Source organism: Salvelinus alpinus, chromosome 5, assembly GCF_045679555.1.
Source record: "Salvelinus alpinus chromosome 5, SLU_Salpinus.1, whole genome shotgun sequence".
NCBI classification, from domain to species: Eukaryota; Metazoa; Chordata; class Actinopteri; order Salmoniformes; family Salmonidae; genus Salvelinus; species Salvelinus alpinus.
In genome coordinates, this window is record NC_092090.1 from 63,549,324 (window position 1) to 63,575,914 (window position 26,591).

Genomic DNA, 26,591 nt, shown 5'->3' on the forward strand with positions numbered 1-26,591 from the left:
TGGTGAAAGTAAAAGTGCAAAATTTGCCATGTAAAAAAGCTAACGTTTAACTTCCTTGCTCAGAACATGAGAACATATGAAAGCTGGTGGTTCCTTTTAACATGAGTCTTCAATATTCCCAGGTAAGAAGTTTTAGGAATTATAGGACTATTTCTCTCTACACCATTTGTATTTCATATACCTTTGACTATTGGAAGTTCTTATAGCCACTATAGTATTGCCAGCCTAATCTCGGGAGTTGATAGGCTTGAAGTCATAAACAGCGCAATGCTTGAAGCACAGCGAAGAGCTGCTGGCAAATGCAGGAAAGTGCTGTTTGAATGAATGCTTACGAGCGTGCTGCTGCCTACCACCGCTCAGTCAGACTTAGTCTGTAAAATATCAAATCATAGACTTAATTATAATATAATAACACACAGAAATATGAGCCTTAGGTCATTAATATGGTCAAATCCGGAAACTATAATTTCGAAAACAAAATGTTTATTCTTTCAGTGAAATATGGAACCGTTCCGTATTTCATCTAACGGGTGGCATCCCTAAGTCTAAATATTGCTGTTACATTGGACAACCTTCAATGTTATGTCATAATTATGTACAATTCTGGCAAATGAATTACGGTATTTGTTAGGAAGAAATGGTCTTCACACAGTTCGCAACGAGCCAGGCAGCCCAAACTGCTGCACATACCCTGACTCTGCTTAATCGGGCATTCCGATTAATCGGTCGACCCCTAGACACACACTACCATTCAAAAGTTTTGGGTCACTTAGAAATGTCCTTCTTTTTGAAAGAAAGGCACTTTTTTTTTTGTCCATTAAAATAACATCAAATTGATCAGAAATACAGTGTAGACATTGTTAATGTTGTAAATGACTATTGTAGCTGGAAACAAATAACTTTCTTCTGAAACTCATCAGTCCATTCTTGTTCTGAGAAATGAAGGCTATTCCATGCGAGAAATTGCCAAGAAACTGAAGATCTCGTACAACGCTGTGTTGACAGTGCATGTCAGAGCAGAAACTATACCATAAAGTCCAATGAACTGTCCATAGATCTCTGAAATATAACTGTGATGAGGCATATATATGGAGAGGGGTAAAACAGTGGTCTCCATAAATAAAATATGGAACTACCCAGACTCTGCCTAGAGCTGGCCGTCAGACCAAACTGAGCAACCGGGTAAGGACTTTGGTCAGGGAGGTGACCATGAACTCAATGACCAATTTGACAGAACTACAGAGGTCCTTGGCTGAGATGGAAGAACCTGCCTGGAGGACAACAGTCTCTACAGCACTTCACCAATCTGAGCTTTATGGTAGAGTGGCCAGACGGAAGCAACTCCTGAGAAAAAGGCACATGACAGCACGCCTGGAGTTTCCAAAAGGCATGTGAAAGACTCTTGAGAGCATAAGGCAAAAGATTATGTGGTCTGATGAGACACAAATGTAACTCTTTTGACCTGAATGCAAAGCATTCAATGTTTTGGAGAAAACCAGGCACAGCTCATCACCCGCCTAACACCATCCATACCGTGAAGCATGTGTTGTGGCTGCCTACCTGGTGATGTCAGATACCACTCACTGTGGGGGGGTCACTTACACACAGTAACATAGGTCTGCTAGCCATGCTGAACACACAACAGACAGCGTTGTCATGGCACCTCGCATGTCAACAAAGAGCTCTGGGGGGATATTCCTTTCTGACTAGTAGCGGGCAATTCTTCTCAATCATCCATCAGTATAGGGTAGCTATTTACAAGTAATGAGAGCCATTTCAGGGAAATAGGATTCTGAAAGGGTTTTGATAATATCAGCTGTCTGCGTTTTTAGCTGGAGAGACCGAAACCAAAAGTGGCTGCAGACCCATTGAGTGCTCGGTTCCCTATTCTAGTAACCGCTCTTAGGCAAGTCGTTGATGCGTTCAGTAGGCCCACTCTTTGCCTTCTCCATGTGTGTGTTTTGTTTGAGGAAAGAAAAGTGCTACTGCATATAATGTCGGATGCTTACAGCGTTAAGAGACAATGTTAGCTATGCATTTTATAGCCTATCCATTTAGGGAATATCCTTAACCTCAACGTCAATATTTACAGGAATTGCCCACAGGCAGGAGAATCGACCACCTCTTAAGAACCGTATTATCTCCTCTCTCGCTCTCTCATCCTCTTCCTCTCTCTATTCCCTCTCTCCTCCTCAGTATCTGTCGATAGCAGCACTGGGCTGGTGAGATGTTTGACTTTTTCCTTTGTTTTGATATTTGTGTGTGACGGCTGAGGCTCTGACACAGACTCAGCGGAGGGCTGAGAGATGCTAGATGACGTGTGTCAAGTGATATTAAACGTGAGAGCCCTCCATTCCTCCCCTCTCGTTCCTGGCTTTGTCCACTGTGGTTAGTGTGAAGAATGACACGTCTCTGTTTGGGGGTAAAAAAAAAATGGCATGTCTGATGTATTACCCCTCCAATCGTGCTGGGCAGCATGACCCGGGGTCACTTTGTCCTACATAGACAAAGGCAGGTTCAGGAAGGACAAAGTCGAGCTCAAATAACACCCTATCCCCAACATATTCCCTATATAGTGGCGTTGGTCGAAAGTAGTGCACTTTTTATATGGAATTTGGTGCCAATTGATAGACAAGGCCCAGTGTAGGTCTATGTGAAGTAGCCTAAGTGCAAAGGTAAGACGGCGTAGTGATATGTGTCTTGTACCATATGTGCAGTAACATGCTTTGCGATTTCATATGGGAGCTAATCAGGGCCTGGGGCAGTGAGGGACTATTAGGACACGTTAGCTAATCTAATTGCTAATGAATTAGTGTGTAAGCTGTTGTGGTTCTGTTCCCTCTCTGCAGCCTTTGTCCTTTCAATGAGGAATTTAATAACAATAATATAATAGTTTGGTGGGTGTAAATATTTGTCCTGATTCACACATGTACAAGTGTGTATTATACACATGTGTGAAATGGCCATGATCAATTAGGGTTAAAGGGATAGTTCACCCAAATTACAAAATGACACATTGGTGTCCTTACCCTGTAATCAGTCTATGGACAAGCTATGACCGCAATCCATGCATTGGTTTAGTTTCCCTGGCACTGTTTCCACATGGTAATGTTTTAGCATTTGTGGCACAAATCTCATTCAAGTCATTGGACCGATTTTATTAGCATTTCATGCCCAAATCATCTGAAAGTATCTAAAATGGATTGTAAAGCTGAACAAAAGTCACTTATAGATGTTTTGAACAAATCTAATATATATGACTTGATGGGATTTGTGCCATGAATGCTAAAACGTTATCATGTGGAAACAGTGCCAGGGAAACTACACCATAGCATGGATTGCTGTCATACTTTGGCCATAGACTGCTTCTAGGGTAACGAAACAATGTAATTTTGTAATTTGAGTGAACTATCCCTTTAAGTGCCTTCGACAGATCGAAGGCACATCGACAGATATTTCACCTTGTCGGCTCAGGGATTCGAGCTAGCGACCTTTCAGTTTCTGGTCCAAAGCTCTAACCGCTAGGCTACCTGCCTATGGGATACCTACCTATGGGCTACTACTTGAAACCAGGTCATTCACGAATGGATAGTAAATGTGGACTATATCCTAAATGACACTGTTGCAAAAAAAGATTTGAGTAGTGTAGAAGTGAGAGAGCTATGCTTATTCATCTGGGCTCTCAGGATAGTAGGCAGTACACACTGTGAATGCAAAATGCCAAACAAATAAATATTGGTGTGTGGGGGTTAACTCTTCCAAGCTGTCGTTTTCCTAGGTGTTTAATTTTTCTCTATGTGTGATGGGACCAGGGAGGTGTGTGTGTGTTTGTTCCACAGCACCCCCACTACTTCTCTCATCCATACATTCAGGATTGCTAGTTGATAAATTGGCATGTATGGGTGTGTAGGCTTTTAGTCATCGTTATCTTGGACTGTGGGCAGCGTGTGTGTGCTAATTTCGGCTGTGTATGTGTGTGGTTAGGGTGGGGGCTGGGGTGTTAGTAAATCTGGATGTCAATAGTTGATGGTAAACGACCCAAGTGACTCCAGGAAGGAAGGGGTTAAGTCCGAGCCGGCAGGGCTGCGTTACGCTAACCGCAGCTGGCTGAAGCAGAAAGGGGAAGTGCTGAGCTCAGAGGAACCCAGACGGCGAAACCTCTCTCTCCCTCGCTACAGCTGAGCGCTCCCAATGCTTCCCACCCATGTGTGTGTGTGTTTTTGTTCTGTGTTTGTGTGTGCGTGCGCAGTGCTGGAATGCAGCTTCCCCCCCTCTGGGTGGGTGTGTGTGTGTGTGTGTGTGTGTCTGGTGTGTGACGTCAGCACACACACAGCAGGTCAGTTTAAGGTCACTACAATCGTCACTCCGTTGATCTACATCCGTGGGTTGTGGGATTTTTGTCTGTGTAGTGAAAACCATTCGGTTACATGATATCCTCGCCAGTCCCACTCCCATAGCAACGTTTACATTTAATTTTAATTTTGTGAAAGCAAAGAGTTGCCTTCCTTTGCTAGTAGTAGCTAGCTGGCAGCCTGGCTAGCTGGCTTTAGCCTGGCTAAAAATATATTAAGCTAGCTAGCCTTTCCAGCTTCCTACATCTCCATGTGAAATAATCAGATTTATAATGAAAACAAATACTTGTATACAACACTCCAAATCTTGCGTCTGTGTAGAGCGTGTAGTATGCTTTAGGGCTAGGCATCACTGAGAACGTATGTGTTGGGAAGGGGAGCAAGGGAGAAGTCACATATTCGAGAAAGGAAGGAGGAAAGAGGAGGGGTGTGTTTGTGGGAGTAGGAGATATACTTTAGGAGTCAGGAGTGTGTCGGGTGACTTTCCAAGTGGAATGTCTTTAATGTGTGCTTTTTTCCCAGCGTGGATTTGTACCATTCTCGTGACTTTATGGCCATCGTAGCTGTTTTGATATAGGTCTAGCCTCATTTGCCCTCTGTCACTGTCTGTAATCACCTTCCTAATGTAGAGGGTTGTCCTTACAAACACACTCTGCCTTAAAGAGCTGACATTGGCTTTTCAATGGATCCCCAGTACATTCATCTTCACACACACTCACACACACCAACCCGTTACATTCATCTTCAGCCAAGAGACCGTTGAGGGACTTCTCTTGGTAATTACGCACGTTCACTTCCATGCATATATAATTTCTCTCCCATTAATGAACTCCACACATGGTTGGGGGATGTATAGACCGAAGCCTAGTTTTGAGGCATGTGGTTTCAAACATAGGCTAGCCAAAGCCCTGCTGTCTAGATAGTTCAGTTGAATGTCCCACTGATAGTCAAGACAGCCATCCTCTTGCCAAGCTACAGAATCACTCAACAGGCCAGTAAACTGGCTGGACCTGAAAGTCCAATTCAATCAAATTAGACTCCATTTTGTAAGTGATAGTTTGGAAATTATTCCTGACGGATCGTGTGGCAACTAAGTGGCGGCTTCACCCGACGAGACCAGAGTAGACTGTCATTTCAGCAGCCGTAGGATGACACCTCCAATCATACACAGACGTGAACACACACACACACTCCATCCCAATGATTAATATGCAGATTTGCAGTCACATTTGCATGTCGAAGTAATGGAATTGAAATTCACAGAATGTTTGGATTTTTTTTTTAATATATATAATTTTATACACCTGGCTGTGTGTGTCTGTGTCTGTGTCTGTGTGTGTGTCAGCACCTGTGGAGGACAAGGCCTTTGCTCTGTTAGAGGGGTCACGGCACAAACAGGACCGCCCTTGGTGCTCAGCTGTGTTATTCCAGCCTGTCCCTCACCTAGAGCGCACACAGTTTAACACCCCTAAAGCAGCGTCCCTTGCTTAATGCATTGATCTGTGTTTATGATCTCTGTACGGGGTCTTCCTTATAGGACCACACACACTCTTCTCTCTCTAACACACACATGGGAATATTCATAAGCACCTCTTATGCCCCCCCTCTCCCAGTAAGACTGCACACATGTGAGGTGTACACCCTGAAATCTCTGATTCTTTATTTTCTTCTCGTATGAACGTATAAACTAAGCCCTTTGAGGTCATTTCAGATGGATGACATCACTAAGGGCTGAACAAATTGCTCACTCACTTTTCGAAGGGTTCCTAGTTCCACCCAGAACTCCAAGTGTCCATCCCAAATGGCACTCTGTTCCCTATTTAGTGCTCTACTTTTGACCAGGGCCCATACAGATATGCATCCCAACTGGTTCTACAGTAGATCTTCTTTCAGGCCAGATGGAATTCCAGACTACCAACATGCTCTTTAGATACCATAGGATCCCTCTGGCTACCATAGGATCCCTCTGGCTACCATAGGATCCCTCTGGCTACCATAGGATCCCTCTGGCTACCATAGGATCCCTCTGGCTATCTTAGGATCCCCCTGGCTACCATAGGATCCCCTTCAATTGCTTTCTTCTGCTAAGCTCAAATTGGGGTAATTTGATTAGATCTCAAAGCTAAAGTGGCGAATACTTCTCTTCTCTCTATCCTCTTCTCTATAAACCACACACACACACACAGGACTGTGTCATATTATATCTAAGTGACAGTTACTCATAAACCAATTCAGCAAATACATTTCATGAACCACCCACCGCTGTGGCTGAATTGTCTGCATTGACTTGGAAATATATGTATGATGCTCAGTCTAATTTACCCCAGTGGTTGCAAACTGAGAGCTTTTGTGCTTAGGTAAGCAGCCTCCCAGCCTCAACTAGGTCTTTTAATGTGGGAATGCTCAAATCCTATATAAAGCCTACATTCTTCCTCCTGTGGGTCGGAGTGGGTTAATTCTGGAGGGGCTTTGGCCTCTCCTTCTCCCTGAAATAAGATCAGGGTTTTGGTATTTTGGGGGCCCCATGTCGTTGAATGAGAGGAAGGAGGGCTTGTAGCTGGTCGAGAGAGCTTGCTGGCTTATCACCACTCATACGGTTTCAAAAGCAGAGAGAGAGAGAGAGAGCATCTAGGCTAGTGCTTTGATGTGGGCCCCCAAGTGTATGGGTGGTCCGGGGGCCCTGTGGGTTTACACATACACTCACTCTCTACTGCTTGCATACACTCCTCACACACACACACACACACACACACACACACACACACACACACACACACACACACACACACACACACACACACACACACACACACACACACACACACTCAGGGTGTGCTTGAAGCCAAGTGTGATTTCACCAGACCGGTCATAAGGGGTTTCTAGGGCAACCTCACAGAGGCCTTGTTCTAAAAATGTCCGTCACGGTTCCTTTGAAAGTGCGCCCTGGCCTTTCCAACACACAGCAACAGCCCTAAGCTGCACTCTGCAGCTGCAGGTGACGGGAACACACAGTCTAATAGCTAGCACATGAGATACTGAAGGCCTCATACCAACCAGCAGTCGGGGGAAGAAGAGGGAGAGAAAGGTGTGTGTGTGTTTTGTGCGTTTTCATGTTTTGTATGTGTGTAAGAGAGGGAGGGAGCACCCAATAAAGAGCCATGGCAGCAGTCTTCAAATGTGATAGGCTTTGGTGTTTCTTGTGTTATGGAATCTATCTGGACTTTTGTGTTTTATCAAACTTTTATTTGACGTCTCCATTTTATTCCTATTATCACTATTGGTCATTGTATGGTGTAGGTTTCTGGTCTGCTAAAAATAAGTGATAGGTAGGTGTTAGTTTTTCTACAGGCGTGTATCAGAGCTGCCCCGAGTTCTCTTTTTGAACCGCACATGTTTCTGATGTTCTTGTTATTCCGCTCTTTGGACTGGGACTTGCTTGTGAAAGGTTGGAGAGCACACACTGAACCGGTTTCTGAGCCGCGCTCTCTACTGCTTGCATACACACACACACACACACACACACACACACACACACACACACACACACACACACACACACACACACACACACACACACTGTTTTTCAGAGTAGCATTATTGCTCTGAGACGCGGCTTAGGCCCGAATCCTTCCATCCAAAGGCCGTGGGGATGAAACAAACGGCATGGAGTCTCACAGGGTTAGATGTCTACCTCTAGCTGCTCCCCCATTTTTGCCGCTCATTCTTCATAAAGGGTTTATTTTAGCATGGTGGGTAGGCTTCGGGTTGCGACCACTTTCGTTGCGGTCTCATCTTGTATGGGATGCCGTATTCAAGCCTCCCTCCGGTAACGCACGGCCCCATGTCGAGTAGCGGCAGCAGCTTTGATATCCCTGTTATTACACTGCTGATATCACAGCAAGCCACATCCCTTTTGATAAGCGTATTTATGCATGTATGTCTCCACTTGGCCCCAATATGTTTTTATCTCTCTCGCGCTCTCTACGAAGCGCATAAATTAATTCATACCACTCTTGTCTCCCTGGCCCCTCCCCAATATTAATAAATGCATGATCTCACGCTGGCCGCGTCTCTTTCATATGCTCATCAGTGTGTGTTTTAATACCAGCGCTAGCAGCCCTGCCCTCCTCATGCATATTCATAGTGGAATAATGCACCCCCCCGCCTCTGGAAACGCAGCGCTCAGGAGGAGATCAAACACTATTCAAATGAGCGAGCTCCATTATTGATACACACACATACTTTGCATCTCTCACTCTCCCTATCTGTGCTGCTATCGTTGTTGACCCAACCTGCCACAGGACGTCTATCTGTACTCAATGTGGCCATGCTTTTATGTTCGGAGAATATGGAATATCTTTGCACCCCTTTCATAAGGTTTAGGAAGGTTTACGTGATCCTTACGCATGACATGCCTTTCATTGAGAGAACATGGCTTAGTCATTTTAAAATCAATAAAATGTCAATTGCTTGATTTAATTAACATCTCCCTGACGTTTTAGACAGGTTTGGGCTTCTGTGTCCTAAGTCCTGCATGACGCCCCAATCATAATGGGCTTGAAATTCATAGCCCTGTCTTTTTTTCCCCCTCTCCTCCTTTATATCCTCCTCTTTTATATCCTATCTCTCACCCCCCTTTCTTTCACCTCTCCTCTTTTTATAGTGGATGCACAATAAAGGCTTGTTGAAATGCTTTGTTTTTTTTCCTTCTTCTCTCTTCCTCCTTCCCAGGGTTCCATCTGAGTGGTACGGTAACAGACCCGGCCACGTCCTCTCAGCCTGAGATGGTCTGCAGCGTGAGCGTCAGCTTCGACCGCTGTAAGATCACCGCGGTGACCTGTAGCTGCGGCAACAAGGACATATTCTACTGCGCCCACGTGGTAGCGCTGGCCCTGTACCGCGTACGGAAGCCCGAGCAGGTCAAACTGCACCTGCCCATCTCAGAGACGCTGTTCCAGATGAGCCGAGATCAGCTGCAGAAGTTTGTCCAGTACCTGATATCAGTGCATCATACAGAGGTGTTGCCCACCGCACAGAAACTGGCAGATGAGATCCTGTCAACTAACTCTGAGATCAACCAGGTCCACGGTGAGTGTGTGAGTGTGTAGGCCCCACTGAGGACATTGACTCTGTGCTAAAGGTAAAGGCTGGGCAGATCAATGCTGCTCATTAGTCTGATCCTGCCTGTAAACTAAAGCTCTGTCCACCTCTAAACAACACTAAAGACCTGGCCTTTATTTACCTTAGAGAGACAGGTAGGTAAAGGGGTAAAAGGATGAAAGGTTTCTACAGCTCCACACCTTACCTTAAATTAGATTTCGAGTTCTTTATTAAACAAATCAAATGTAGAATGTCTCATTGTGTGTTTGTGGGCCTGCCTGTGTAGGGGCCTCGGACCCCAGGGGCCCGTGTGGATGATGAGAAATGTGTGTGTAACTAACCTCTCTCTCTGTCTCTCTCTCTGTGTGTGTAGGGGCCCCAGACCCCACTGCAGGGGCCAGTGTGGATGATGAGAACTGTTGGCACTTGGATGAGGAGCAGGTCCAGGAGCAGGTGAAACTCTTCCTGTCACAGGGAGGATACCATGGCTCTGGTAAACAACTAAACCTCCTGTTTAGCAAGGTAACACACCACACATACATGCCCATCAGACACACACCTGAGCATCAGACACACACAGGAGCGTCAGACACACACACACACACACACTCCCCTCCTCTAGACACTCACTCAGCGTCTCTGTGTAAAACTTTGCAATGACTATTATTACCAGTGGAAGAGGCTGAAACGTTGCATTATATCCTCCTTTCATATATAAACGCATTAACATCAACATTGCATTTCTCCCAGTGTATTTCCACAGCCAAGTTGTTTCTGTTCAGTTCAAAGCCACTGTTTCTCTGTTAGTCTAAAGAGCCATTCGCATGGCAGTTGGCACATACATTAAACAGTACAATTGTTGAGGTTTGATGTTGCTTTTAGCCCTGGATGTATACCTGTCTCTACACCAGATGAGTGTTAGTCTGGCTGGTGTGCCAACCTCAGCAATATGATATGCTCTTCTAGTGTAGATTTAGCCTAATGTAAAATATTTAGCCTAGCGCTAATGTAAAATATTTACTCTGTGTCCCAAATGACACCCTGTCACCTATGTTGTGCGCCATTTTTGATAATGGCCCATCTGGACACTGGTCAAAAGTAGTTCTTATAGAATAGGGTATGGACTTTCGTCAGAAGTAGTGCACTACATAGGGAAAAGTGTGCCGTTAGGGACACAAGCCTAAAGCCTAGCGCTAATGTGAAATATGTAGCCTAGCGCTAATGTGAAATATGTAGCCTAGCGCTAATGTGAAGTATGTAGCCTAGCGCTAATGTGATGTACTTAGCCTAGTGCTAATGTGATGTACTTAGCCTAGCGCTAATGTGAAGTATTTAGCCTAGCGCTAATGTGAAATATATAGCCTAGCGCTATAATGTGAAATATTTAGCCTAGTGCTAATGTGAATATTTAGCCTAGCGCACACACACACACACACACACTGATGCTGTTCTCCCTGTCCCATAGGTGAGGGAGATGCTGCGTATGCGTGACTCCAACGGAGCACGGATGTTAACACTGATCACAGAACAGTTTATGGCCGACCCTCGCCTGGCACTGTGGAGACAGCAGGGCACCACCATGAACGACAAGTACAGACAGCTCTGGGACGAACTAGGTGAGTGTATATACACACACACACACACACACACACACACTAATGAACCGCAGGATCATTAACAAACATGCATGCTCACACACATACAGTAGGCTACTTTATGTACTGTACATATTTACTGATAGACAACACAAACGTAAACCTTACGTACTGTTGTATTTATCATTAAACTCTGCTGCCATCTTCTACACATGCAATCACCATACCATACTCCCTTTATCTCTGCTTAATTATTTATTTATCGACTTTCGATAGGAAGCACTCACATGTCCACTGTGGCCTTCAGTACAGATTACTTGTATACACACACACACACACACACACACACACACACACACACACACACACACACACACACACACACACACACACACACACACACTGATTGAGGTTTTGGGGTTATGCAGCCTATGTTATGTTAGTTGTGCTCTCCTGCTAATGTGTGAATGGGGACAAAAAAGTCTCTGGATGTCGACCTCAACCTTATTTCTGTATTCTCACATTTATTATTCACTATGTTCACAGACAGACAGACAGAGGTTTCTGCTTTGATTTGTATTTTTAAAAGTGTAAAAATGCGTCGACGTCCAGACTCTCGGAGTCCTTTTCTGACTGCTTGATATGTGGCAAATGCTGCCTCTCGGGTCGGCTGCTTTCCACTTTTGTTTTTTAGTCCTCCTCAGGGCCGCTACTTCGCTCCTCATCCAGACACACACATCCTTCCTTCATTTCTCCTCTACTTCATCTCTGTTGGCGAACCACCCCTTTTTGATTTTTTTCTGACCATCTGTCCTTGTTGCTCTCTCTCTCTGCCTTTCTGAATGTTTTCATCCCCCTTTATGTGCATCAATCGTTGCCACATCATAGTTGTAATAGCAGTGTGTGTGTGTGTGTGTGTGTGTGTGTGTATTAGCTGATGTGTTTTTGGTTTGTCTTTGTGACACTATCGTCCTACATCTTCCTGAATGTGTTATGATATCCATGGAGACTTCTTCACTTTTAGTCTTTAGTTTGTTTCTGTTTACCTGGTATTGATGTATGCAGTGTGTGTCTGTGACAGTGCGTGAAGGACAAACACAGTTCCCGCTTTTCAAAGAGTTTGTCGACAAGGAAAGTTTGTGTGTCAGCGCAAGACTATATCTACAACTACAAAGTATGCAACTCCCTTACGTTTTTTTTGGGGGGGGGGGGGGGGGGCCTTTTTTTTTACGGAATATCTAAACTTTAGATTTCTTTGAAAAGTTGGATAAACTTTCAAACCCATCTCTAAATAACAACACAACAATAGACCCAAAAATGTGGGTCCAAAACAAAAGATTGACGGGATCTCTTTTACCTGCAGTTTAGTTTTGGTTCTCTGGGTTTACCACCTTCAGACTATTCTCCTGATTCTAGCCTGAAGTCAAACATGACCTTGGGTAGGATAAGACCTAACCTGTGTGTGCGTTCGCGTGTGCGCGTGTGGTTTGTGTGTGCAGGTGCCCTGTGGATGTGTATCGTGTTGAACCCCCACTGTAAGACGGAGCAGAAGTGCTCGTGGCTCAGAGAGCTGAGGAGGTGGAACAGCGTGGACGTGTGCCCCTGGGAGGATGGTAACCATGGCAACGATTTGCCCAACCTCACCCACTCCCTGCCTCAGGGTGCCCATGGCAACCAAGGTGAGAGACGGGACTCTTTTCTTTCTCCACATCAACCCTCCTTCTTTCTTTCTCTCTGTGTATATCTGTCTTTCTTGTCTTCTCGGTCTCCCTCGCTCCATCTCTCTCTTTTGTTAGCCTGCAGCTAACGTTTGAACTCTCCCTCCCTCCAGTACCCTCTCCCACTTCATCCCTCTCTCCCTCCTCCCTTCTCTCTTCTCTGTCTAATGCGAGTCTCTCTCCCTCTCCATCCTGTCAGAGTCGCGTCCCCACAGGACGGTGTTCACACGGGCAATCGAGGCGTGTGACCTCCACTGGCAGGATCGTCACCTGCAGCACATCATTGCCAGCGACCTCTATGCCAACTACTGTTACCACGACAACCAGGACGGCTCGCTCTTCGACACACGTGGATGGCCCATGTGGCACGGTGAGTGTGTGTGTTTGAGAGTGTGTTTATTTTTAGTGTGTATCGTGATGATTGGTGTGTGTGTGTAAAGGGGAAACAGAGATCTGTGTGTGTGTGTGTGTTTGAGAGTGTGTTTATTTTTTGTGTGTGTAAAGGGGAAATGGAGGACTGTGTGTCTATATGTGTGTTGTCTTATGTCAAGTGGTCACATTTTGCCAAAAGCCTTATAGAAAGGGATAAAGACAACATTGGTTCATCTCTCTCCGTCTCTGTGTCTCTCAGAACACGTCCCGACGGCTTGTGCTCGGGTGGATGCCCTGCGTTCCCATGGTTACCCCCGCGAAGCACTTCGATTGGCCATTGCCGTGGTGAACACACTACGACGGCAGCAGCAGAGGCAACTGGAGCACTTCCGCCGACATAAGAAAGGTCAGACTGCACGTATTAGATGACATAGGACTGCTTTAAAGCCTCAATGGACTCTTATAAAGCCTCATAAGTGCAGATCTAGAGCTCTGTTACATACTAAAGTAGTAGTGTCAATAGGGTTGACACTATGTTACTATGTGCCCTGTAGTTGACATGTGTTGCATCCTGTCCGTGACAGAGCTGCTCCATAAAGCCATCACCTCCATAACCAACATGGAAGGCTGGGTGGGTCACCCCCTGGATCCCATCGGCACCCTGTTCAGCACTCTCACTGAAACGGGACGGGGGGCAGAGGAGGGGGCCAACACCTGCCTTGACCTCTCAGGTACTAAAAATAATAATCAATCTAGTCTTCTTTGTCTCCACCTTTGATTCTGATCTTCTCCTTTTTTCCCCCCTCACTCAGATGGTCCCTCTCTCAACCCTTCCCTCACATTCCCCTTTTCCTAATCCCTCTGTCTTTCCTCTCCTAGTTAAAAAATTGTCATGGCACACACTAAGCTGGCCCGGTGATATGGAAAAGTACTAGCTGGAGGTCTTGGACCCGTCCCAAGTACTTTGACCTGGGACGTGGTCAAATGTGTAGTCTATATGGAATAGGGTGCTGTTTGGGACAGACTGACCCTCAGTGTTGTGGACTAGGAGGGAGGCTCCAAACCTCAGAGAACACTGAAAAACTGACTACTAGGTACTGACCCTTTGTGTCTCTCTCTCTCTCGCTTAGATTGTTCCAGTGTGGTGAGTCGTGCGGAGCTGCAGCGGTTGCCAGTGCAGAGGTTGCTAGGCGAGGGCGAATCATACGGGGCGCTGGCTGTGGAGACTGCTCTGATTGGCTTGGGCCAGCAGAGGGTCATGCCTGATGGGCTGTACGCCCAGGAGAAGGTGTGTCGCAACGAAGAGCAGTTATTGGCCAAGCTGCAGGAAGTGGAGCTGGATGACACGCTGGTCAAGATCTTCCGCAAACAAGCCGTCTTCCTGTTAGAGAGTGAGGACACACACACACACACACACACAGTGTCCTTTACTTTGGTTATCGGATAAAGTGTCAAATAATCTTCCATATGGTTGTTATGAATGTGTGGAGTGTGTGTTTCCATGGCTGAGCTGTAGCTGTGTGAGGTAAAACGAGAGCGGGCTTTTGGTCTCTCTTTCCCTCTCCTTCCCTCTCTCCTTCCCTCTCTCCTTCTCTCCAAGCATTGAGGCTCTATGCTGAAGCACATTTCACTCCTCCATCTCAATATTTATTATCTTATTATCTTTCATTCAGTGGGGTAAATATAACTAGAACCGCCTTAAGCCGGACCAAAATAAGCCTCACACAGTAAAACTAGCGATGTGTCGGCAGCCACACACACACACACACACACACACACACACACACACACACACACACACACACACACACACACACACACACTGTACTGACATCTTGTACTGGGACAGAATGTGACTGCTGTGGTTTGGTTATGGGAGTGGGAGAGATGGTAGACCCAGCCCTCAAACCTCCAGTCCCACCCTAACCCCTGCCTCTGCCCAGGATGACCACCCACCTCTGGGCTGGTTGGTAATTGAGTCCCAGGCTCTAAGGCCTAAGACTGCTGGAGACTGTAATGGGGCTCGTGGTCTGTGGTCGGGGAGGGGGTAATGGGGCTTGTGGTCGGGGGGCGGGGAGGGGCTGTTCAGTCTAGAATAACCCAGTGGAGACGAGGGGAGGGAAGCCTAGTCTGCACCTCTGGCCATATGGCATTCACCACGTCATGGTGACCGCTTTGTGCTGCGTGGCCTTTTCTCCTCTGGACTGAGACTGGGAGGAGGAAACTATGATAGCCACTGTCTAGCCACGCAATAATACACACACACACTTATAAGTATACTGTACACACACATTCTCCTTTTATACGGCACCACAGACCGAAATATAATTAAATGTATTTTCTATTTTTGCATCTGATATTTCAATGTTCTTTTAATTTGTTCCAAACTGTTTCACCCCCTCTCTTCCTGTTTGAAACACACTGGTCTGTGGGTTAACATGTTCTTCCTCCCTCCGTGTGTCTCCAGGTGGGCCGTACAGTGGCCTGGGAGAGATTGTCCACAGAGAGAGTGTTCCCATGCATACCTTCACCCGCTATCTCTTCACCTCTCTCCTACCTCACGACGCTGAACTGGCGTACAAGATTGCACTGAGAGCCATGCGGTGAGTCACTCACCTTTATCATTATTTGTGTTGCGTTTGTGTTGTGCCTGCGCTGTATGTGCGCGTGTGTTATGCAGATGGGGCGGCTCTGTTTTGATGTTCGTAGGGGGACCTGGATCAGTGAATATTAATGATGTTAATGAGAGTTTAATTAGTGTGTGTAATGAGCAGGCTCGCACACGCCTGGCCTACAGGGACAGGACAGCTACGTGGCTAACGCTAACATCTCTCTACCATTTCACTTCTCAACGAGCTGCGCTTTGAACAATGCTAACAATGTGGTGATGCTTAATGATTGTGAACGAGTATGAGCTACGTCGCGTACGGAGAGATGCAAGCCGGAGCAGAGGCCGGAGTGTAATGAAAATGCACCACAGCATTTCCACAGGGCTCCAGGCCTCCCCAGTCCACTTCTCTCCCCACCCAGCCCTGTGGAAGGGGGTGAGGTAGACTAATGTGGCCACTACTTCTAGCTGCTCCAGGGTCCTGGTTGTCTGTCTGCTCAGCACGTAATGAATGTGTGCAATGTAGCGTGGTGCTGGCGTAATATGATAGCAGTGTATGCTTTCCCACCCTCATGGGAAAGGTGCTGCTGGTTAAATATAGTGCTAGGTAAAAGGACTGGCTTTTAATGGCCCATTACAACACTATCATAGACTCAGAGAGCCTCTCTGTATTCACACCTCTGCTTAACGCTAAGGAGGAATTGATCTTCAGCTCAAGGAATGTACAATAGGCACACCCAGCTGATTTCAATAGTGCAGGGCGGATGGAATATTATGTAGAAAGACATGATAATACCCTCATATTGTTAACGCTTCCGGAGTTTTAGATTGATGAAGATGCATGTCCATCAAAATGTTCTAATGTCTCTACCGTGGAGCCTCGACTCGTCTTCGCGGTGGCCTAGGGAGCGTTTTGTATAAAGAAGAGATGTTGAGTCGAAGTCTTCCAGCGGATGCCGGGATTTGATAGATTGGGGAAGTGAATAGACGTTTGTGAAGTGTTTACTTTGTCTGAGGGTGAAGACCAGGAGGTAGAGAGTTCAGTAGTCTCACTGATGTTCACCAGAAACCAGGACCATACTGAAGGAACTGGATAGTTGCTCTTTTTCACATCCATCTATGGGTCGTTCCACCAATTTATAGGTGCCTTTTTGAGTAGTGTGAACTAGGTGAATAAGTAGTGTAACTTGTTTAGCAAATGTTAACATTCTGTCATAAAGAGCACCTGTTCAACTTAATAAAAAACAAACATGTTTTCCCATTTCAAGAGGTAAAATAAGAACAAATGACTATAGTAAGTGCCTGCAACTTATCCGGAACGCAGCAGCCCGCCTGGTTTTCAAGCTTCCCAAGTTCTGTAATTTCTCTTAACCAACACTTGCACTTGACCCTTATTGATTCTTTTGGAAAGAAATATTCCAAAAGTTATGGTTTCACCATATTAAAATGAGAATTTAGTTCACGTAACAGGGTTGACCTTAAAATTAGGGACAGTTTTTATTTTTTATTTTTTTTAATTAATCACACATTTTGCTTTTTTTTTTCATTTTAAACGCTGCAGCTACTCTTCCTGGGATCCATGGAATCACATGAAATAAATAATCATCTTCAGAAATGACATTGTCAAAGCAACAAAAGTAACTAGGACTTTACAATGATGGTGAAAACTTGGATCAATGTTGGAGTAAAGTGGGTTAAACTTCACAGAGGACGCACAGAGGGACATGTCAAAATGCAGACGTTTAGCAAGTCTTTAATCATTATAAAAATTTTAAATAAAGATTTATTGACATTTTTCATGTGGTCCATATTAAAGGACACTTAATTTAATATCACAGGCTTTTAAAATGCAATATTCGTGCACAATTTCAGAGCCCCTTGCCCTGAGGCCCCTGGCACCCTCGCTCTTGAACACCTCTGGTGTGAAAAGTATTAAAAGCATCCCGTTCTGCCTTTTTACACGGCACTATAGTGCCACAGGACCAATCGGACACCGTAGCTGTCCTCATCAGTGGCTTGGGACTGAAGGGTGTGTTACGTTCTTACTGTTAAATGGATACACGTGTCATTGTAAAAATGGGACTTTTACGGTTCTGTTTTGAAGACTGGCTGTAAACCCGGCATTGAGTGTTTTACTGTGTCATTGATATGGTAAGATCATAATGTTCATGGTTGATGTATAGCCTAGCTTGTGCTGCGCGTGAAGTCAGCGTACATATATATATATACCTGTAGTAGGCTGTTTGAGTAGGAGAGAAAGAGAGAGCAGGAGAATACTAGCCCGAGCAATGGATTTGTTTTTGAGGTGGAATAAACGATTCAGCTTAAGAAAAATATGTGCGATTTTTCACTCAAACATGGAGTATTTTCCAAGCTTTGGCTTATCGAAGCTCCGCAACCAATCCCAACCAGTGGTTTTCGGGTAAGTCACACAAAGACAGGAATGTTGACGAAGGCTCCATATTTAGGGAATACCTTTTTATTTTATTTTTTATTTTTTTGTTGCTTCGTTCCACCCCATGAATGGTCCAGAAGCCCCCCCCCCCCCGGTGTGGTAGAGCTTTTAGCAGCTTTTTAGATGTGTTTGGAATGAACCCCTTGTTGCTATGGCATCAGCACGTCTTCCGTTTCACACCGAGTCTGTGTTCACACTCGCACAGCTCTCACCTTGCTTTTTTCCCACCTTTTTATCTAGCAAGACTGTTGGACAGACCGACCCCTATTACCTTGTCTAGGCCCGACAGACTTCAGATCAAGATGTTTAAATACAGATTTTGTTGGTGCTCACGTGGCAATAGTGTCTCTGGCCCTTTTCTCTGAAGTGCATGCGTGTGTGAGTGTCCGTGCACCGGCGTGCGTGTGTACATGCGCTGAGGTGTGTAAGTATGTGTTTGATGTGTGTCCAGCCGTAGAGGCCTGGAAGGTGAATCCCCTAATTTCCCCATGGACTCAATTAGCTTTGTGATTGGTTGATCTGGCCAGGTTCTCTTCTCTTTCAAAGGCAGCGAGACCTTTGAAACTGGGCTGGAAGAAGAGGGTTGAATTAGAGATGAGCTGCCCACAGTGGCAGACATGAAGACTACCGTGTGTTTCTGTGTGCTGTCAGTCTGTCCTATAGGGCCTGTTTTATACATTAGCAGGTGTTCCAAGCCCATGTCTTCATTAACAGCAAGAAAATAGCCGTTCTGCTACAGTTGATTCAGTTCTGTAATTAAGGACTAGGTTGGAAGTACATTTGCAGTAATAAGCTAACAACCATAATGCACTCCAGAACACTGTCAAAACCTTGCTGGAGGTCCGTCGCTGACTTGCGCTTTGTGCACGCGCCGGTGTGTGTTCGTGTGCGTCTGTGTGTGTGATCCTAATCAGCCGTATGGTTTTTCTGTGCTCCTCAGGTTGCCTGTGTTGGAGTCCACAGCCTCGTCAGGTGACCTGTCGCGACCCCATCACATGGTGTCTGTGGTCCCCAACCGCTACCCTCGCTGGTTCACACTCTCCCACATAGAGTCCCAGCAGTGTGAACTGGCTTCCACCATGCTGACCGCAGCCAAAGGTAAACACACACACACACACATACATACATACACACATACATACATACATACATACATACATACATACATACATACATACACATTTGGGTTCCTTTGTCATTGTACTGTATGTGTGTTGTCCCTGTTGTCCCAGGTGATAGTTGTAAGCTGGAGACGGTGCTAGAGTCCATCCAGAAGAACATCCACTCCTCGTCTCACATCTTTAAACTGGCCCAGGACGCCTTCAAGATCGCTACACTGATGGACAGCCTGCCAGACATTACACTGCTCAAAGTTTCACTGGAGCTTGGGCTACAGGTACACAAACACACACACACACACACACACACACACACACACCTCTTTGCCATCGCTAACCGTCTCTCGTTCATCAGGTGATGAGGATAACCCTGTCTACGTTAAATTGGAGGAGGAGGGAGATGGTACGGTGGTTAGTTACCTGTGCAACCGAAGTAGGTACGTGTACAACGTTTTCCTTTTTGACTTTCTATAATATAGTACATATTTAGTTAGTGGACAGGATGAGGGCTTGAAAATGGATTGTCTTGTTATTCAAATTACTCTGCTAATCCGTTGACTTCTCCCTCTTTTTGTGTGTGTGTGTGTGTCTCCTAGGTGTGTATGCGTTGGACAGCATCATGCAGAGTTGGTTCACCCTCTTCACCCCGACCGAGGCCACCAGCATCGTGGCCACCACCGTCATGTCCAACACCACCATTGTCCGCCTGCGCCTGGACTGTCACCAGCAGGAGAACCTGGCCTCCTCCGCCCGGACCCTGGCCCTGCAGTGTGCCATGAAGGATCCCCAGAACTGTGCCCTCTCCGCCCTCACCCTCTGCGAGAAGGACCACATCGCCTTCGAGACGGCCTACCAGATCGTCCTGGACGCGGCCGTCGCAGGGATGAGCTACACGCAGCTGTTTACGATAGCTAGGTACATGGAGCACAGAGGGTACCCTATGAGGGCGTACAAGCTAGCCACGTTAGCCATGGCTCATCTAAACCTCAGCTACAACCAGGACACCCACCCGGCTATCAACGACGTGCTGTGGGCCTGCGCTCTGAGTCACTCGCTGGGCAAGAACGAGCTGGCTGCCGTCATCCCCCTGGTGGTGAAGAGCGTGAAGTGCGCCACGGTGCTTTCCGACATTTTGCGGCGGTGCACGCTGACCACGCCGGGGATGGTGTCGGCGCTGCACAGCCGCAGGAACTCTGGGAAGCTGATGTCGCTGGACAAGGCTCCGCTCAGGCAGCTGCTGGACGCCACAATCGGGGCCTATATCAACACCACGCACTCTCGCCTCACGCACATCAGCCCGCGGCACTACAGTGAGTTCATCGAGTTCCTGGGGAAGTCCCGGGAGACGTTCCTCATGGCCCACGACGGACACATCCAGTTTACCCAGTTCATAGACAACCTTAAACAGATCTATAAGGGCAAGAAGAAACTGATGATGCTGGTGAGGGAGCGGTTTGGCTGACCAGGGTCGGTCCCTAGTACTTTTCTATTAACTCGCGTCTGCCTTTTTTCAACTTCTTTTGGACTTGAACATGGACAAGTAAAGAGAGAGACCAAGCGAAAGAAGGAGAGAAAGAAATACTGATCAGAGCCACACGGTATTATCGTGATTTGCTGTTATTGTTATGAACGTTATTACTGTCATTGCTATGTGTTCAGACGTGTTCTATTTTCAGAAGAAGAAACGTGTCAAGTTGTGAATGTTGTGAGTGTTTCTCTGTGTGTGCGAGAGGAAAAACAGGATAACGAAAATGGCTTTTTCTGTTCGTGTTTTTTTATTATTAGCATTTTTTTTATTGTGTTTTTTATTTTGGTTTTATACTGAGTATATTGTTGTCAAGTGGCTAAAGGCCCTTGTGCAAAAGCGCTTGTGTAAAAACGCATTGGCAGCCTCAAAGAGACACTATGGCTTTAAAACCACACAGCACCTCTTGGCTATTGGCTACCGAACGTAGGATGCACTGCACAGCTTGGCTCCTTGAGAAAACCACCATTAGCATTTCTGTTGACTCGGCACTTGTGTTTTCTCTAGGTCATAGGCATGAGAGAGGTTCTAGTTGTAGAATAATGCTCTTAACAGACTCGTTGTTTCAGATGTAGTAATAATGAATATCTGTTAGGTTGAGGACGGCAGTACAGGACCACAGTAATGCCACATGCACCGTAAGATGAGGATATGGAGTATTATCAAAGCGATTACTAGCATTTGATGTATTATGGCAGATATATCCCATAATGTACTTCGAACCATCAAACTTGTAATTGTGGCTTTGTTTTTTTTGGTTGAAGTCTTAAGATAAACTGTTGCTGGAGACATTGTCTCATACCTTCTTCAGTTTAACCCAGTCTTTGCTAAATGTACTGTATTGGTGTTTCAGATATTGAAGAAATCCATTAGAGATCAGGTGGATCAGAATACTAGCCTGGTTACCTGACTGTTTCTCTACTCAGAAGACTAGCCTGGTTACCTGAATTTTTCTGTATTCAATGCTACAGTACATCGCTGCCTTGGCAAGACAACCAGACACAAGGTTAGCTAAAAAAGAAACAGACCGGCACGGACTAGTGACCCAGGCTACTGGAAGATGTGTCGGACTGGGTAACTAACTACAGATCATGGTTATAGTTGTGGAGTGTAGCTCCGGAACGGGCCAGTGTCACTGCTTTCTGTGCGTGTGGAACCATAGAATAATTAGAATAGCATTAGAATTCGGGTTCTAATAGGCCTCTTCTATGTGTAGAACCTTCAGCAACTGTCAACAGACGTTCTCAGGGATTTCTCGAAAACGAAAAGGAAAAAGGAAGAGCGAACGGAGTACAGGAAAACAAAAACACGACACGAGCAAGCATTTATTGTACTGTACTGTGTGTGTATATATACAATAGTATAAGTCTGAATATGGAGGATTCAAAAGTATATGTTAACTAAATTATACAGAGTATTCTATGTAATGTGAAATACTTGAAGCCGCTGTCGCTCGCTCTTTTTCTGTTAGTCTTTCTGTACTCTTATTTACCACAGAACATGTCAGAAAGACTGAATTGGCTAATGGAGGGTTGCTGTAGGCTCACAAGAGTAGTGTCTACTAAAACATTGGTTGAGATTATTGTACCGGTATCGACGGTTCGATTGGTATCTATTCAAGTTATTAGAGTACCGTGAAACTATGTTATTGTTTCACAATTAACAGATGTATGTATTTGGCTGATGTACAGTATTCCAATGACACTGTACATGGCATATGGCAACCTGAGCATAGATTTTTCATAACAATGATCAGCTGTTGAGAAATGACTTTAGAGTTCTAACTTTAGACCAATACCTGGCTAACCAGTAGTGTGAATTCTCTGGTCAATCAATGACACTGATTGTTCCATTAAAACCAGAAGGACTGTGACCCTCGAGGACAGGAATTGTGCTCCGCTGCAATGTACTACAGTTGTCCTCCTGTCTGCTTGCATCTGAACACGGGACAGACCAAGTGCGTCTCTCTCTCTCTGTATAAGGTCGGCAATTGTACTCATAACTTGCCTTGTTTCTTTATTTTTCGTTTCTTTTTATTTTTTTGAAGCGCTTTCTCTTGTTCTTTTTAAAGAAGAAACAGACTTTTCTCTTGCCTTGTCTTAACACTTTTTAAAGTAACCAAACAGGAGTTCTAACAACCAAACAAATGCGTTCCAAGAAGTGAAAGCCAAGCCGCCTTGGTCCCAGCTTTAGTGTCCTTAATTAGTAACTGAATGGGCTCTGTAAACTCTGTGCTTTTAACAAAGCATTTCCTCGTGTGTTTGGTGGAAAAACGTCGTCCTGTGTCTCTCTTCCTCTAATGAAAGGATTTCCTCTTTCTTTCTAGCTGTTTTTTTTTTTTTTTTGTTCTGTTCGTGTAGGAAATAGAATCTTCTGTTTTTCCATTTTATTTATTACAATGATCCATGTATACATGCTTATGAAAATAAGATTTGATACACCAATATCAATTTATTTATGTAACTAAAATCACTGTTTTATAATCTTGTTAATGAGTCAATTGATTTGTGTTTTTGTTTTAATTAAAGTTTTTTTTTTTTTAAGGTACATTTAGGCCTCCTTGGTTTTGTAAATGGTTACAGTACATCTCTTTCTGAGACACAAGGCTGTTCGACAAGATGTGTTGGTCGACATTGAGCTCAACTCGCTGGTCTGTTTCTATCAGGAGAGTTCGGATCAGCAGCAACATCAACCACACCAGAAGAAGAAAAAAATGATGCAGATTTCAACTATCACCTCTGGGTGAATTAATACAGCAGTATTAATTCACATCCATAGTTTGTGAATCAAGATTTAGGGGAGCCTAGGCCAATCCCACAAACTTGTACAGTGTGTTCAGAAAGTATTCATACCCTTTGACATTTTGTTGTGTTACAGCCTGAATTCAAAATATTATTTTTCTCACCCATCTACACACTAATACCCCATAATGACAAACTGAGTCAATACATATTAGAATCATCTTTTGGCAGCGATTACAGCTGTGAGTATTTCTGGGTAAGTTTCTAAGATCTTTCCACAACATTTGCCAATTTTTCTTTTTACGTTTTTTTCAACCTCTGTTAAGTTGCTTTTTGATCATTGCTACACAGCCATTTTCAAGTCTTGCCACAGTTTTTCAAGCTGATTTAAGTCAAAACTGTAGCTAGGCCATTCAAGAACATTCAATGTCATCTTGGTAAGCAACTCCAGTGTATAGTTCGCCTTGTGTTTTAGGTTATTGTCTGGCTGAATGGTGATTTTTTTTTCTTCACCTAGTGTCTTTTGTAAAGCAGACTGAACCAGGTTTTCCTCTAGGATTTTGCCTGTGCTTTGCCCTATTCTGTTTCTTTTTGTCCTTAACTCCCTAGTCCTTCTTGATGACAAGCATACCCATAACATGATGCAGCCACCACCATGCTTGAAAATATGAAGAGTGGTACTGTTGTTGGATTTGCCCCAAACATAACACTTTGTGTTCAGGACCTGTTTGCCTTATTGCAAACAGGATGCATGTTTTGGAATATTTGTATTTTGTACAGGCTTCCTTCTTTTCACACTGTCATTTAGGTTAGTATTGTGGAGTAACTACAATGTTGTCGATCCATCCTTAGTTTTCTCCTATCACAGCAATTAAACTCTGTGACTGTTTTAAAGTCATCATTGGCCTCATGGTTAGTGGTTTCCTTCCTCTCTGGCAACTGAGTTAGGAAGGACGCCTGTATCTTTGTAGTGACTGTATGTATTGATATACCATCCAAAGTATAATTAATAACTTCACCATGCTCAAAGGGATATGCAATGTCTGCTTTTTTAAATTTGTACCCATCTTACCAATTGGTGCCCTTCTTTGCGAGGCATTGGAAAATCTCCCTGGTCTTTGGGATTGAATCTGTGTTTGAAATGCACTGCTCGACTGAGGGACCTTACAGAGATGAGGTAGTCATTCAAAAATCATGTTAACCAATATTATTGAGTCCATTTAATTTATTGTGACTTGTTAAGCAAATGTTTTATCCTAAACTTATTTAAGGTCGCCATAACAAAGGTGTTGAATACTTACTGACTCAAGACATTTTCAGCTTTTCATTTTTTATTCATTTGTAAAATTAAAAAACTTTAAAAAACACAATTCCACTTTGACATTATGTGGTATTGTGTGTAGACCGGTGACACAACATCCAAATTGATACCATTTTGAATTCAGGCTGTAACACAACAAAATGTGGAAAAAGTCAAAAGGGTGTGAATAGTTTCTGAATCGACTGTATGTAACAAACATGTATGTTACATTCCCCACAGTGTTGAGAGAACATGGTTTATCAGTTATCGTGTGTGTGACGTTAGGGGAGGGAGTGGGAACAGGTGGTACCTCAAGACTACAGGCAGTCCTGACAGCCGTAGGGTCCCTAGACTCCCATCCCTCATTAAATATTGACACAGAAACACTGGAACTGTCTGTGTGTGAACAGTAATGAAGCACAGACACACAGAGGTGGGCACAGCAACGCAGCAGCACAAGCTGTGTGTACGTGTTGGTACAGGTATAAGGTACGTTTGTCCACAGAGATATACACACAGATACTTCACAATTAATCACAATTACAATTACATCAGTCAGAGGGAAGTTAGAGCTGTCCATTTGTTGTGATGTGATGGATACCTTCTTGTGACAAACAGTTGGTGCTTGTGAGTCTGTAATCCTGTTGACAATGTTACCACACCATCCTAATTCCCCAAAGTGTTGAGAGAACAAGGTGTGTGTGTGTGTGTGGTGGGGAATGGCCATAGCATAGAAAACCGGTGCAGTGCTGGTGTTAATGACGTCCCTTGGGTCCCTACTGTACAGCAGCTTGTACAGACCTGTCTCACTGTATACCTCTAATGAAATCATGATCACACACGGCCCCCTTGTGCCAAAAGCCCTTTTCCTCCCCATCAACATCAATCTCTCTCTCTCTCACACACACACACACATCTCTCTATCTGTCCCTAACACACACACACACACACACACACACACAAACTCTCTAAAACATCTGTCAAATCACTTTCAGATATCACCCTAATACTTGATGTCTATACAGCAAATTGGCCAGTGTTACCTAGTGTTGATTTTTGAGTGTAACATTTCTAGTGTTGATTCAGGTGTTAAATGAATTCTAAGTGTTAAATTAAAACTCATTGGCGCAAAAGAACCCCAGTGTTGGTGTTAATAATCAGTTAAACCAAAACCATGCAGATAATATTTCCCAGCATGCTCTATTGCAGGTAGCTTTTTAGAATAGTTTGTTTTCAATATCTATGTTTTTGCACGTACATTGATTCATTAACGTTATGCTACTCAAAAATAAATAGGATACATTTTTCTAAACTAATCCAATCTGTTAGTAGTTGGATTTATTGCACCCGTTACTGAGATGGTTGTTCCAGTTTAGATGGTTTAGGCAGTTTCATATCTTAGTCTTCCCAACCTGACATTCAAATGACATGCAAATGTTGGATTTCCCCACTCTGGCTAGATTACAATAGGAATTACACATCACTTTGCAAGCCATCATAATGTGACTTGCAGGCCTGAAAACCATGAGTTTCAGGCCACTGTATTATGGTAAAACTAGGCCCTCAAAATAAGCTCTAATTAAAACCCCCTAGAGTCAATGTCCATGCTCCCGCATAACTGTAATTTCCATAATAAAAAAATTCCCATAAAAATCCTGTCAGTTCAGGGCTGAAAAGTAATGAATGCAACAACCATGTCTCTGTCAC

General features: G+C 44.6%; 1 protein-coding gene across 4 annotated transcripts in view; it reads left to right on the forward strand.

The window, feature by feature from the left end:
- Positions 1-26,020, forward strand: part of LOC139576481 (zinc finger SWIM domain-containing protein 6) — a 51,709-nt gene extending 25,689 nt beyond the window's left edge. For 2 of the 4 annotated variants that reach the window (XM_071402637.1, XM_071402640.1), the window contains exons 2-14: positions 9,084-9,440; positions 9,826-9,974; positions 10,918-11,068; positions 12,547-12,726; positions 12,965-13,135; positions 13,397-13,543; positions 13,692-13,868; positions 14,268-14,528; positions 15,605-15,740; positions 19,141-19,298; positions 19,433-19,596; positions 19,674-19,755; positions 19,915-26,020. In XM_071402637.1, coding sequence (XP_071258738.1) covers positions 9,084-9,440; positions 9,826-9,974; positions 10,918-11,068; positions 12,547-12,726; positions 12,965-13,135; positions 13,397-13,543; positions 13,692-13,868; positions 14,268-14,528; positions 15,605-15,740; positions 19,141-19,298; positions 19,433-19,596; positions 19,674-19,755; positions 19,915-20,780 — 2,999 coding nt within the window. In that variant the 3' untranslated portion in view covers positions 20,781-26,020. The remainder of the gene's footprint in view (positions 1-9,083; positions 9,441-9,825; positions 9,975-10,917; positions 11,069-12,546; positions 12,727-12,964; positions 13,136-13,396; positions 13,544-13,691; positions 13,869-14,267; positions 14,529-15,604; positions 15,741-19,140; positions 19,299-19,432; positions 19,597-19,673; positions 19,756-19,914) is intronic. The other 2 variants (XM_071402639.1, XM_071402641.1) reach the window with 2 other exon arrangements.
- The last annotated feature ends 571 nt before the right edge of the window (positions 26,021-26,591 follow it).